This window comes from Rhipicephalus microplus, chromosome 4 (genome assembly GCF_043290135.1).
Source record: "Rhipicephalus microplus isolate Deutch F79 chromosome 4, USDA_Rmic, whole genome shotgun sequence".
Classification (NCBI taxonomy): domain Eukaryota; kingdom Metazoa; phylum Arthropoda; class Arachnida; order Ixodida; family Ixodidae; genus Rhipicephalus; species Rhipicephalus microplus.
In genome coordinates this window covers 49,459,952-49,473,005 of record NC_134703.1, presented here as the reverse complement: position 1 = coordinate 49,473,005, position 13,054 = coordinate 49,459,952, and the positions used below count along the sequence as shown (strand labels likewise).

At 45.5% G+C, this 13,054-nt stretch overlaps 1 protein-coding gene across 1 annotated transcript in view; it reads left to right on the top strand.

The window, feature by feature from the left end:
• The first annotated feature begins 343 nt into the window (after nucleotides 1-343).
• Nucleotides 344-13,054, top strand: part of LOC142813905 (uncharacterized) — a 30,002-nt gene continuing 17,291 nt past the window's right edge. Inside the window, exon 1 of the mRNA XM_075891864.1 lies at nucleotides 344-440. Within this exon, the coding sequence (XP_075747979.1) occupies nucleotides 368-440 (73 nt within the window). The 5' untranslated portion in view covers nucleotides 344-367. The remainder of the gene's footprint in view (nucleotides 441-13,054) is intronic.

Here is a 13,054-nt window from a genome sequence, read left to right as displayed (position 1 = left end):
CCACGGACATTTTGCATGCGAGGCGGATGCTCTAACCACTACGCCATTGCTGCCTTTAATGTATCGCCCGCATTCTTAGGCAAATATCTTTGTGTTATTCGTAACAGGAGCTTTGCATTAAAGTAGTAGCGAAGTGCTACAGTTTCGTAAACATCCGTCGTCATCCCTCAGCGATCTTCGGTTATCAACAGCGAGAGATTGGCGTTAAAAGCGGCCTCTCATTGTTTGTTTTCTCCCGCTGTCGAAGAACGATAAAAATGAAAGCGAGTGAGTTAGGAACATAGATACAGCTTCGACGCGGGGCTTGCTCTAGACCTCCACGCATTCAGCAACAAAGCTAGCAGGTGACGACGGACAAAAGACAAGCATGCTCAGCCAAAGGACCAGCGTTTTACTCACAGCGCTGCTCGTCGTATGCCGGATAAATAGTGCTCTAGGAAGTGAGTACTTTCACGCGGCAATTGGTATATACTGCATGCATGAGCGTGTCGGATTTTCAGAAATTTGTGGCAGTATTTGGTGCAGGCATGGCATTTTGTCATTCCTGCAAGTTCAATGTTCTAAGTCCGTCTGTATACACTCAATTCTATTACACGCTCGTAACCTTTCCTTGTTTTTTTTTTGTAGTTTACTTTGAAAACACCGCATTGTTGCCGCAGGAAATGGTATGTCCTTGCCTTGCATGACATGGTACGCTCAATTTAGGCTACAGGCTGCTGGGATAGTAACGATCAGTTCTAGGCTTCTATGTAAAGCGCGTAATTTGGTAAACAAATTATTAACCGGTTCATATGTGTGTAAGCTGTTTTAAAACAACATGGCGTACCAGGGATAATACGTCAGTGCAGTAACCTTTTGTACCAATGTATCTCACGACAACGCCCGTTCCTTACAAACGCACTATCACTAAAATTGGCAGATCCCACGTACAGTGGGAGACGATAATATGCGAAGCACGATTGAGAAATTTCTATATGTCACTTTAAAGTCAGCACTGCGTTACTAGGTGGAAGTAAATGATGCCGTACATGACTCTCGTGTCATGATTATTATGTTCGCATGTGTCGTTTACCTTCGTCATCCATTGAAGTCACGTGATACCAAATTTAGTATAGGTGGAGCTAGCAAAACGGCCACCAGCACGCTATGAGCTTGGTATGTTGTCATGTGCTTACATGAAACGCATGTCTGGATTATCATGTTTGCACCAGTCATATATTTCACCATCCAACGACGTCACGTAACAACAAATTTGGTACATGTGCAGCTAGCAAAATGGCCGCGAGCGCATCATGAAGGGCCCAATATACTCCAATGTAGCGTTGACGCGCACGCACGTTGGGCACAGTGACGCTACGCGAGCACTTATAGTTTGATGACAGGCACGACAAGCGTCCGTCGGCGCGGCCCGAGGGCAACCGGCGCGAAATGCGACATGCTGCATTTCGCGCCGATGCCTTATCCAGACGACACTGCGTCTCCCTCTTTTCGTGACGGAGGAACGCCGGACTTGCTGAAACGCGCATGCGTCAAAGCAACGCAGCGTGACGTGCGCCTACGAGTATATGGAAGGACCGGCGCCTGGCATGGCAATGCCGGCGCGAAGCGACAAAATGAACGCCGGCGAGCACGCGCATGGCGCCACGTCGAAATGTATTGGCGTCTTGATTGGGGCATGTAGTCACGTTCTCACGTTCTCACATGACACGCATCTGATGATTATCATGTTTGCACCAGTCGCATACCTTCGTCATCCATTGGCGTCGCGTAATACCGAGTTTGGTACATGTGAAACTAGCAAAACGGCCGCGAGCGCGTCATGAGTGTAGCCTGCAGTCATGTTGTTACATGACACGCATCTCATGTTTACCATGTTTGCAAGTGTATCATATCCTCGTCATCTATTCACATCACATAATACCAAATTCGGTATATAAGTGAAGCCAGCGAAACGGCCACCAGCGCATCATGAGCGTGGCATGTGGTCATGTTATTACGTGACACGCATCTCATGGTTGTCATGTTAGCACTGCTCACATACCTTCGTAATTCATTCGCATACCGTAATACCAAGTTTGGTATATGTGACGCTAGCGAAACGGCCGCGAGCGCATAAAGAGCGTGGAACGTAGTGATGTTGTTACATGACACGCATGTCATGATATTTATGTTAGGGTCTGTCACTTGTGTTTGCCATGCAATCAAGTGATACCATAGCAGTTTTGCAACATGCCATCTGAATGAAACCACCGCAAGATGTGCAGGAACATGAAATGTACATCATGACAATCGTGACATACATGTCATGATTTTCTTGTTATGACTAGTAATATATGTTCGCCATACAGTCATGTTATGTCATACGAAGTTTGGTATTGATACCAATATCGAAATGGTCAGGAGAGCGAAAAGTCGGAGGCGGCTAGATAGATAGATAGATAGATAGATAGATAGATAGATAGATAGATAGATAGATAGATAGATAGATAGATAGATAGATAGATAGATAGATAGATAGATAGATAGATAGATACGCTCAAAGTCGCCTATGTTCGCTAAGAAATGCTTCGCATTGAAAAACATTACGGCATATTCATGGGGTGAATGATGATGAATGGGCGAAGCTCCGGAGGGATTCATCGGTAAACTGTGAATCTTCCGTGTAATTCGCCCAGTCGATCATCATGTAAAGACGTGAGAAACGCTGTGTGTGTATATACACAAATCAACTTTTATTTGTTCTTAGACGATGGATGGCTTGCGATGTCCCTTGCCTCGCGCGCTCGCACATCGGGATTCTGTCTGCGAGCGCGCGCTGCTGCCGCCTTGCGCTCTCTCCGCTGTGCAGCCTTATCCATCCGGCGACTCCGAGCGCGCGCCAACAGCGAACGGATTTTATTACAACGCTCCCCCTAGCGTACGTCGCCGCACTAAATCGAACGATTGCCTTCAACCAATGACACGCGCCATATGTGACATCATTCCTATTTTATAAGATCTCGCGTCTTTCATCAACTACAAGTACCGCTTTCTAGTTTATAACATCTTGCATCTTTTCATCATCAGCTACAAGTACCACCATCTAGTAAACACTACAATAACTAAACGAGAGGTGGCTACATACAGGAGACGGTACCGCCATCTAGTGAACACTGCAAGAACTAAACTAGAGGTAGCTACATACAGGGGGCGGTACCGCCATCTAGTGAACACTGCAAGAACTAAACTAGAGGTGGCTACATACAGGCTACAGAGGACGCACAGCCCACGTCCTAAGGAGCTTCGCCCCTAAAAGACATGGTCCTTTGAGCCTTCTTTCTGAGTTCAGACCAGCAATGTGTGTGACTACTTCTAAAGATACCCGCTTGCTCTTTTGTGGTTCAGACTCTCAGAAGAGAGCATAACGGTCTCGATAAAGAGTGCACAAGCCGGTTTAAAGAGTGCAGTATACGTGGAATGTCAGGACTCGCAAAAAGAGTCAAGTGATTTTTATTTTTAGTCTGTAAACCCGGTTATGCTAGGCCAATCTTTAATGTGAAATGCAGCAAAAACGCATCAGAGTGTGTAATAATAATGAGGGTTAGCAGGCAATGGCGCTAAAAAAAGTATAGGAGACGTTATCACTAATAGTAGAAATTTAATATTGGAGAAAGAAAAGGGAAGAAAAGTGGCCACGTATATATCTGCATGTTAATCCACAAATGTCTTCGAAAGACGATAGTCTTGCGTGTGGAGAGAATGAACAAAACATTTAATGTTCTGTGCAAGAAATCGGTAAATGGTATTTTGGAGACGCTGTGTTAGAGTGACTCGAGCATGCAGTGGAGGCGAACGAGCGTATCAAGTCACGTCACACATGAGACATGAGCGCTATCTGGCAGTTTTTTTGGAAAACGAAGCGCGTGGCTCTGAGACGGGCGCGCACGACCATCTCAAAGGTGATAAGGTGTAGAACGCAAGGCTATGCGTAGGGGCTACCACCGTATCGTCTTACACATGAGACATGAGCGCTATCTGGCAGTTTTCTTGGAAAACGAAGCGCGTGGCTCTGAGACGGGCGCGCACGACCATCTCAAAGGTGATAATGTCTAGAACGCAAGGCAATGCGTAGGTGCCACCACCGCATCGCCTTAGCAAACCGTTGGAAACACTCGCCTTTTCGTGCAATCGTTGCATGGTCAGCGCAGTGTGATAAACACTACGGTCTTTAGAATTAGTAGTGTATGCCTTTTCTTGTAAAATGCGCACATACAGAATATATACGTGTTGTTATGGTGCCTCAGATATGCGCAATAATTGCTTTGTAATTGACAATTGCACAAGTATGAGCGCTTAAGCATTAGCAGCATTGGTGGGCACTGTGAATGGGGTCCGCCGTTTGGAGCATTGTCTGGTCACTATGGAGCCTTTTAGGGTATCGTTAGGGGGGACGAACAGACGAATGTACACAGACAGACAGACAGACCAAAATTTTTGCGTTGGAGGTCCCCAAGAAAGACTGTCGACTTTAAAAGGTAGTTTGACGTGGGCAGGGACTGGACCTTCCACCTTAGAATAACGTGTCTGATGCAATTCAACTAAGCTACGGCGGTGGCCATCTTCCCATTAACTCTATATATAGGGTTGCGATGTCGAGTTAGAGATCATTCTCTGGATACTGGCTGTGAGCCTGTGACTGCCGTCTCTGCAAGACATCCCGTAGTAACGTGCTCAAGTGAAGATTTTTTAAAGACAATAGTCTTTCTTGGGGACCTTCGACGCAAATAATTTGGTCTGTCTGTCTGTCTTTCTCTCTGTCTGTCTGTCTGTCTCTCTGCCTGTCTGTCTGTCTGTCTGTCTGTCTGTAGTTTGTCTGTTTGTCCACTATTAACGGCACCGGGTACTTGAAATGGCTGACCCCATCCGCAGTGCCCACCAATGTTGCACAAGCTTCAGCGTTCTTACTTGTGCGATTGTCAATAAAAAAGCGATTATTGCGCATGTCTGGGGCACTATAACAACGCGTATATATTCTGCATGTGCATCTTTTACTATGCTAAGGACCGTAGCGCTTCTCACGCTGCGCTGACCATGCAACGCTTGCCCGAAAAGGCGAGTGTTTCCAACGCTTTGCTAAGACGAGACGGTGGTGCCACCTACCCGTCACCATGTGTTCTACACCTTGTCACCTCTGAGACGGGAGCGCACACCCGTCTCAGAGACTCGCGCTTCATTTTCTGAGAAAACTGCCAGATGGCGCTCATGTCTCACGTGTGACATGACTTGATGCGCTTGTTCGCCTCCGCTGCACACTCGAGACACTGTAACGCAGCGCCTCCAGAATATTATTGACCAATTTTCTTGCGCAGAACATCGAATAAATGTTTTGTTCACTCTCTCAACACGCAAGAATATTGTCTTTCGACGACATTTGCGGATTAACATGTAGGTACGGGACCAATTTTTTATGGAGTAAGCTGCACTGACCGAGGTTGAGCAATTTCGCGTGACTTGTTGACAGCCGTGCTGCGCATGCCCGAGGAGCAGTGAGGTCACACGGCACGCAGTTTGATCGCCGAAGAAGGCCTGGAAGCTCCTGGTACAAGCCACTGGTACCGAGGCTACACACTTCATCGTAGCTGTCGCAGTGAAGTGAGGTTGGGGAACGCACTTGCCGGCAAGTGTACTATGCAGCGAGTGACACTTGACTTGCTCGTGTGACAGCGCGCAAATGACACTCACGGCTTTTGCTCAAAGTGCACTTAAGTTTCTACGTTTGACACGGGTATAATGTGTCACTCGAGGACTAGGGCTTGACTCGCGTAAGCTAGCTCGCTAGTCCATCCGTCCGTCCATCCGCTTGTCTGTCTGTCTGTCTGTCTGTCTGTCTGTCTGTCTGTCTGTCTGTCTGTCTGTCTGTCTGTCTGTCTTTTCGTCTGTAGCCCGCAATGAATTTCCAGGGAAAGCCAAGTGAGCCAATGCTAAGTATTTCATTGTATCACATTGTGTTGAAGACTGCAGTCACTTGTTGCGTTTGGTAAGGTATTTAAAGGGCTTTCCAACCTTATCGTTTTACATTTGTTCTTTGCGGGTCGCGTAAACTGTAGGCTGAAGAGATTAGTTCATCAAGAACGGCAGTGATAGGGGCATGCAGGGCGAAGTTATTCAGCATTGAACTTTCACGATACGATAAAATGAATTGCTATACCTATCGCGATCTCCATGGAGGAACCTAAACTCGTTTCACTAACCCTGTGACTTTTGATGGCACCCTAACGAAAGAGAGTGAAAGCGTCTACGCCAGAGAAGCTTGCATGCTTTGCACGTTATTTCCAATGTATTGGTGGCACCATTGCGATCAACGTTACTAGAACTACGTTCTAGTAACGTTGGTTTTCATTTTAACCAAGTGCTTGGACAGTAAACTGAACGTGCGAAGCGAGGCCACTTGTGAACTCCTATATCATATTTCGCATATACTTTTATTATGACCGCTAAATGTCTAACGTTTCATTTATCTAATACGCGATATCCATCTTAATTCCTCCACCCCACCTCCTCGCAAAAGTGTGGGCGAGCGCCACAACCGGTTGATGAGGTCGGCGCCAACGCCAATGTAGGCGCTTTAAAAAATTAGGAGTAGCTAAACTAGGCTTTGCCAGGATATGCTTAGCATAAACTATGGGTGAAATGACAGACAGGCAGACAGACAGACAGACAGACAGACAGACAGACAGACAGACAGACAGACAGACAGACAGACAGACAGACAGACAGAGAGACAGACAGACAGACAGACAGACAGACAGACAGGCAGGCAGGCAGGCAGGCAGGCAGGCAGGCAGGCAGGCAGGCAGGCAAATGAATGGATGGACGGATGGACTAGCACGCGAGCTCTCGCAAGTCAGGCGTCCGCCAGCTGCCTCTAGGCCCTTCCAGCACGCCAGCTGTGAACCGTCGACTAAGGAGGTTTCGAAAAATTGCAGGAGTAGAAATTCTTGCCCACGAGTGAAGCCACGCCAACCATAAGATGGTGGCTGCGGCACCCATCTTACTAGGGGCATGATGAGCTGTTGGCGTTCGGCGATTGAGAAGAAGGGTTTCCTTCGCACGCCCATCGAGTTTAACGTGGCAACCTTTTGGGGTCAGATAATGCTCAAAGTGCGTCCTTGTGTTGCTAGTTTCCTTTAGTAAGCCTTGAATTAAAGGCCAATCTCATTGGAGATTAAATCACCGATACTAGTCTCTGCATATTATTACAGCGAAAGCTGTTATGAGATCACAACTCGGGTCTTGCACAGCGCCGTAGCTGTCCGCCGCCACCGCCACCGCCGGTGTCCGTAAGCACATCGCGTGAAATTAGGAAAAAGACCTAGTACTAATGACACAGTGGGGCTCAAACCCGGACCCACTGGATGCCAGCCCAGTATTCTACCACTGAGCCACGCCATTGGTTGGGACTTGTTGGCAAACTTTCCTTAGGCATACTTGATGTCGGGAAAGCAATCGCGTTAATACGACTTATAAAGCGTTTTAAAACAACGAATGGAAAAGCTGTCGTCGCAAAATGTGAATAGCGTAACGAGTGGGTTGTGCGATGTTCCACCCCATTACAAAATGTCGTTTTTGTTCAGCTATAAACTGTGGCGCTTAACCACTTCAGGTATAATTCCTCATCGTCTTCAGCCACTGCACGGACAATTCACACAAAAGTCCTCAAAATCGTTTAGCGGATACCACGCTTCTCAGAAGAATGACGAAAAATAGAATAGTGAATGCCGGCCTACTACCCTAAAATTTTTATCAGTAATGCCGGGCATCAAGAAGTGTGCTTGCAGTGGTTACCCAATGAGTGTTTTGAAAAGGCTCTGAAAGGCCACTTTTCTAGCTTTCGCTGTGACTGTGCTGTGCTTTCCGCGCAGGGCTGGCGTTTTTTTTTCTTCGCAAACAACTATCTTTTAAATTATAATTAACGTAGCCTTTGGACTAACAAGTCAAAGCCAAATGATGTCTAAGTTGACACCACCAGAAAATAGCATGTTTTTGAGATCTTGGGTGGGCAAAAGCAGGCTTCACTACTGCTGACAAAACATTGTGGGAACTTCCACTGCAGCAATTTATTATAAACCTCCTTGGAGTCGTCACTGCTCCCCGAGCATTCGCAGCAAACATCTTGTACGTGCACGTGAAACCGTTTTGTTTCGGCCTGTGTAGCTAACGCTACAAACAAAGATGTTTCGAAAGAAATTTAAAACCTCCTTGGTTACGAAATTGCTTCGTAGCTTTCGTCTTAATAAACCTCTCGAACACTATCCATGCAAATGCAGTACGACTGTTCTTCGCCTCTAAAAGGGAGTCATGCAATCAGTCTCTTCTTGAAGCCGAAGCGCTTTCGTTTTCCTATAACAGAAAAGCGTCGGAAAGTAAAAGAACCACGTCTCAGTCCATAATATTTTGTTTAACTTAGCTTTGTTCACTAAATCTGTGTGAAAATTTTCTGAGAAGTCCGAGTCTGCGACTCAAAACCAGTGACGCAAATGTATATCCTGATAATAAAAATCTCTTTCTTAAGCAATGAGAACCGACTACGGTTTTAGAGTTAAGTAATTTAAACCACCACAAGATCCGCTCTAGGTTGCTAAGGCCCACGGGACGGCCTAGTGCTCTCCCATAGTAAAGTACCAAGTACTCTAAATCGTTCACCAGTTTTTTCCTACACACAAATCCCAACGGTCGGTTTCTCTTGGCCTTGCTGAAGGGCTCACCACCCTCACGTCGTGAAGTACGCATTACTTGAAATCAACCGCATGTTTTGATTGCGAAACATTTCTTAGCGAACCTCAGCGACATTGAGCGTATCTATCTATCTATCTATCTATCTATCTATCTATCTATCTATCTATCTATCTATCTATCTATCTATCTATCTATCTATCTATCTATCTATCCGCCTACGACTTGTAGCTCTCCTGGCCGTTTCGATAATGGTATCGATACCAAGCTTGATATGGCATAACATGACTGTATGAACAGCATATTTGACTAGTCATAACATAAAAATCATCAAATGTATGTCATGAATGTCATGATTTATATTTCATGGTCCTGCAGCTCTTGCGGTAGTTTCGATCAGATGGCATGTTGCAAACTGGTATGGTATGGCATGATTGCATGGCGCACACAAGCAACTGACCCTAACATGAAAATTATGACATGCGTGTTATGTAACAACATAACTACATGCCACGCTTATGATGGGATGCGCTCGCAGCCGTAGCGCTAGCGTCACATATACCTAATTTGGTATTACAGTACGTGAATGGATGACGAAGGCATGATACACTGCAAATATGATAAATATTAGATGCGTGTCATGTAACAACATCCCAACATGCTACGCTCATGATGCGCTGGCAGCCGTTTCGCTCGTTTCATTTCTACCAATTTTGGTAATACGGGACGTGAATGAATGACGAAGGTCGAATGGCTGACGAAGGTCATCCATTCACGTCCCGAAGACACTGGTGCAAATATGATAAACATGACAAGTCTGTCATGTAACAACATGACTATGTGCTACGCTCAGGATGCGCTCGCGGTCATTTCGCTAGCTTCACATGTACCAAACTCGGTATTACGTGACGCGAACGGACGACACAGGTAAATGACACATCTAAATATGATAATCATGACATGCGTGTTATGTAACAATATGACAACATGCCACACTGACGATGCACTCGCGGTCATTTCGCTAGCTTCACATATGCCAAATTTGATATTACGTGACGCCAATGGCTGACGAAGGTATGCGAATGGTGTAAACATGATAATCATGAGATTCGTGTCATGTGAGAACATGACTACATGCCACAGTCAAGGCGCCAATACATTTCGACGTGACGTGGTGCGCGTGCTCGCCGGCGTTCATTTCGTAGCGTCATGGCGGCGTTGCCACGCCAGGCACCGGCCCTGAGATATACTCACAGGCACGCGCCACGCTGCGTTGCTTTGACGCATGCGCGTTTCAGCAAGTCCGGCGTTCCTCCGTCACGAAAAGAGGGAGACGCGGTGTTGTCTGGGTAACGCATCGGCGCGAAATACAGTATGTCGCATTTCGCGCCAGTTGCCGTCGGGCCGTGCCGACGGACGCTGGCCGCGCCTGGCGTCAGACTATAGAGTGCTCGCGTTTCGCTAACGTAGCGGCGCTGTGCCCAGTGTGCGCGCGCGTCAACGCTACATTGGAGTATATTGGGCCCTTCATGATGCGCTCACGGCCGTTGTACTAGCTCCACGTATACCAAATTTGGTGTTACGTGACGTCAATAGATGATGAAATATATTATTATTGCAAACATGATAATCCTGGCACGTGTGCCATGTAAGAACATGACAACATACCACGCTCATTGTGTGCTCGTGGCCGTTTCGCTAGCTCCACGTGTGCTAAATTTCGTATAACGTGACATGAATAGATGACGAAGGTAAACGACACATCAAAACATGATAATAATGACACGGAACTCATGTATGGCATCCTTTATCTCCACCTCGTAACGTTGTGGTGATTTTAAAGTCACATGTCAACATTTCTCATTCGTGCTTCGCATATCAAAGATTCCCTCGTATACGTGGTGTCTGTCATTTTTTTTCTTCTAGCCTAACCTTTTAGAGTTGTAGGTGGGTGGCTAGGACGGCTTTGTGCTCTCTAATAGTAGAGTACCAACGCTCTGATTCGGTAAACACTTTTAAGTGTGAATACACTTTATAAGCGACCCCAAACCATCCACCGCCGTCGGCGGCGTCCACAGTCTTCTCTCTATCTTTAAAAGAAAGAGGACTTGGCGGGCCGCAGCGCGACGCTCTACCGAATAAGCCACGGACGCGACGCTGATATCGGTGTCAGTAACGCGCCTTATACCCCCTCCCCTTTCGCTTGCTCCTCCGCTCTCCTCGCTCGCTGCAGCTGCGCGCGCACCCCTCTCTCTCGCGCGCCCGCCTTCTCTCTCAGTCTCCCGTCGAGAGCGGGTAATGAGGGGGAGTAAAGTTAAAATCCGTTGGCATTCGCCAGTGAGTTAACGTAAACTCCCCCGTGTGATCAAATTGCGATTCCCAGGAACCATTACACCATAAAGGCACCATACTGTGATTAATAAATATAATAGTGCGAATTAATAAATACCCCTCATAGCATCACCCCGTGTATTCGCACTTAACCATGTGCACCCTCGGGGAAATGCTTGGGAGTGTTTTGTTTCTAAACACATGGTTTTCGTCAACACTCAACTCAACTAGTTGAAACCGTACATGACTTTGCGAAAAGTATTAACCACGGAAAACAATTAGATGCAATTTTTATGGATTTCGCCAAAGCCTTCAATAAGGTTTCCCACAAAAAATTACTTTTTAAATTAGAGAAAATACTTAAAAACAAAAAGTTAATGGGCTGGCTCTCTTTCTACCTTACTAAACGACAACAATTTGTTTCTTTTCGCGGTTGCAACTCAAAATGTGTAATGGTTGGTTCTTGCGTTCCCCAGGGCTCAGTTCTAGGGCCTCTACTGTTTCTTTTGTTCATTAATGATATTGTAGAACAAATTCCTGTTAAAGTGAAACTTTACGCAGATGACTGTGTTTTGTACTCTGAGGTTCATAGCACATCCGACCAACTTCTGTTAAATCAGGCATTTCAAAAAGTAGCCTCCTGGTGCGAGGAATGGCAGATGGTCATTAACTTTGATAAAACTGTTTTTATGCGAATTACACACAAGAAAAAACCTTTGCATTTCAGATACAATGCTAACAACACCTTTTTGACTGAAGTCACTAATTATAAGTACTTGGGGCTTTTCATATCGAATGATCTCTGCTGGAACAAACACATTACACATGTAACCGCCAATGCAACTTACAAACTGTTTTTTCTATGTCGTGCTCTCAAACTATCCACTCCTTCTGTCCGCCTTTTAGCGTACAAATCAATTGTTTTACCAATATTAGATTACGCCGCTATTATATGGGATCCTTTTACTAAGACTAACATTAACAAATTAGAAAAAGTGCAAAAAAGAGCAGTTCGTTTTGTCTACAATAATTTTTCGAGGACTTCCGTTACTGACCTATTAAGCAGAGCTCAACTTTCACCTTTATCATTAAGATACCGTAACTTAAGGCTTAAGTTTCTGTACCAACTAATTAACGGCCAATATCAAGTAGACATAGCCGATATTTTTCTTTTTCTTCTGGCTACTCTACCAGGCAGAGACATGACCTCACCATAACCCCCTTTCCCACACACAATAATTGCTTTAAGTATTCATTTTTTCCTCGCACCATAGTCGAGTGGAACAAACTAACTAATGCAATTGTTTCAGCACCCTCATTGGCATTGTTTTCCTCGAAATTAGAAAGTGCACTAACCAGTTGAATTGTTGAATCGTATTACATACCACTGTACATGCTTGTATAATTGTAGTCTTCTATTTTTTATTGTATAATATTGCCAGTTGAAGTTTGTATTTGCCCTATAGACATTGTATAACCTGTATATATTATATGACATTGTACTTGCCATTTGTTCATGACTAACTTCATGTACCACCCTGCTAAAATCACCAAAGGTGATTGCAGTATCTGTAAATATATAATATATAATATAACACGGTCCCATCAAGTGTTAGGCCCATGGGAGGGCTTTATGCTCCTCCACTTTAGAGTACCTAGTACTCTAGATCGATATTGCCCCACCGCGGTGGTCCAATGGCTAAGGTACGTACACGGCTGCTGATCCGTAGTTCGCAGGATCAAATCCCGGCTGCGGCGGTTGCATTTTCGAAGGAGGCGAAAATGCTGTAGGCCCGTGTGCTCAGATCTCGGTGCATGTTGAATAACCCCAGGTGGTATATATTTCCAGAGTCCTCCACTGCGGCGTCTCTCATAATCATATGGCGGTTTTGAGATGGTAAAACTCATATATCAATCAATCAAATCTAAGTCGTCATTCATTTTTTTTAACCACAGTTTTCGTCTGTTTGTGTATGTTGTATTCTGTCGAAGACAGTGCCAAAATCGCCGT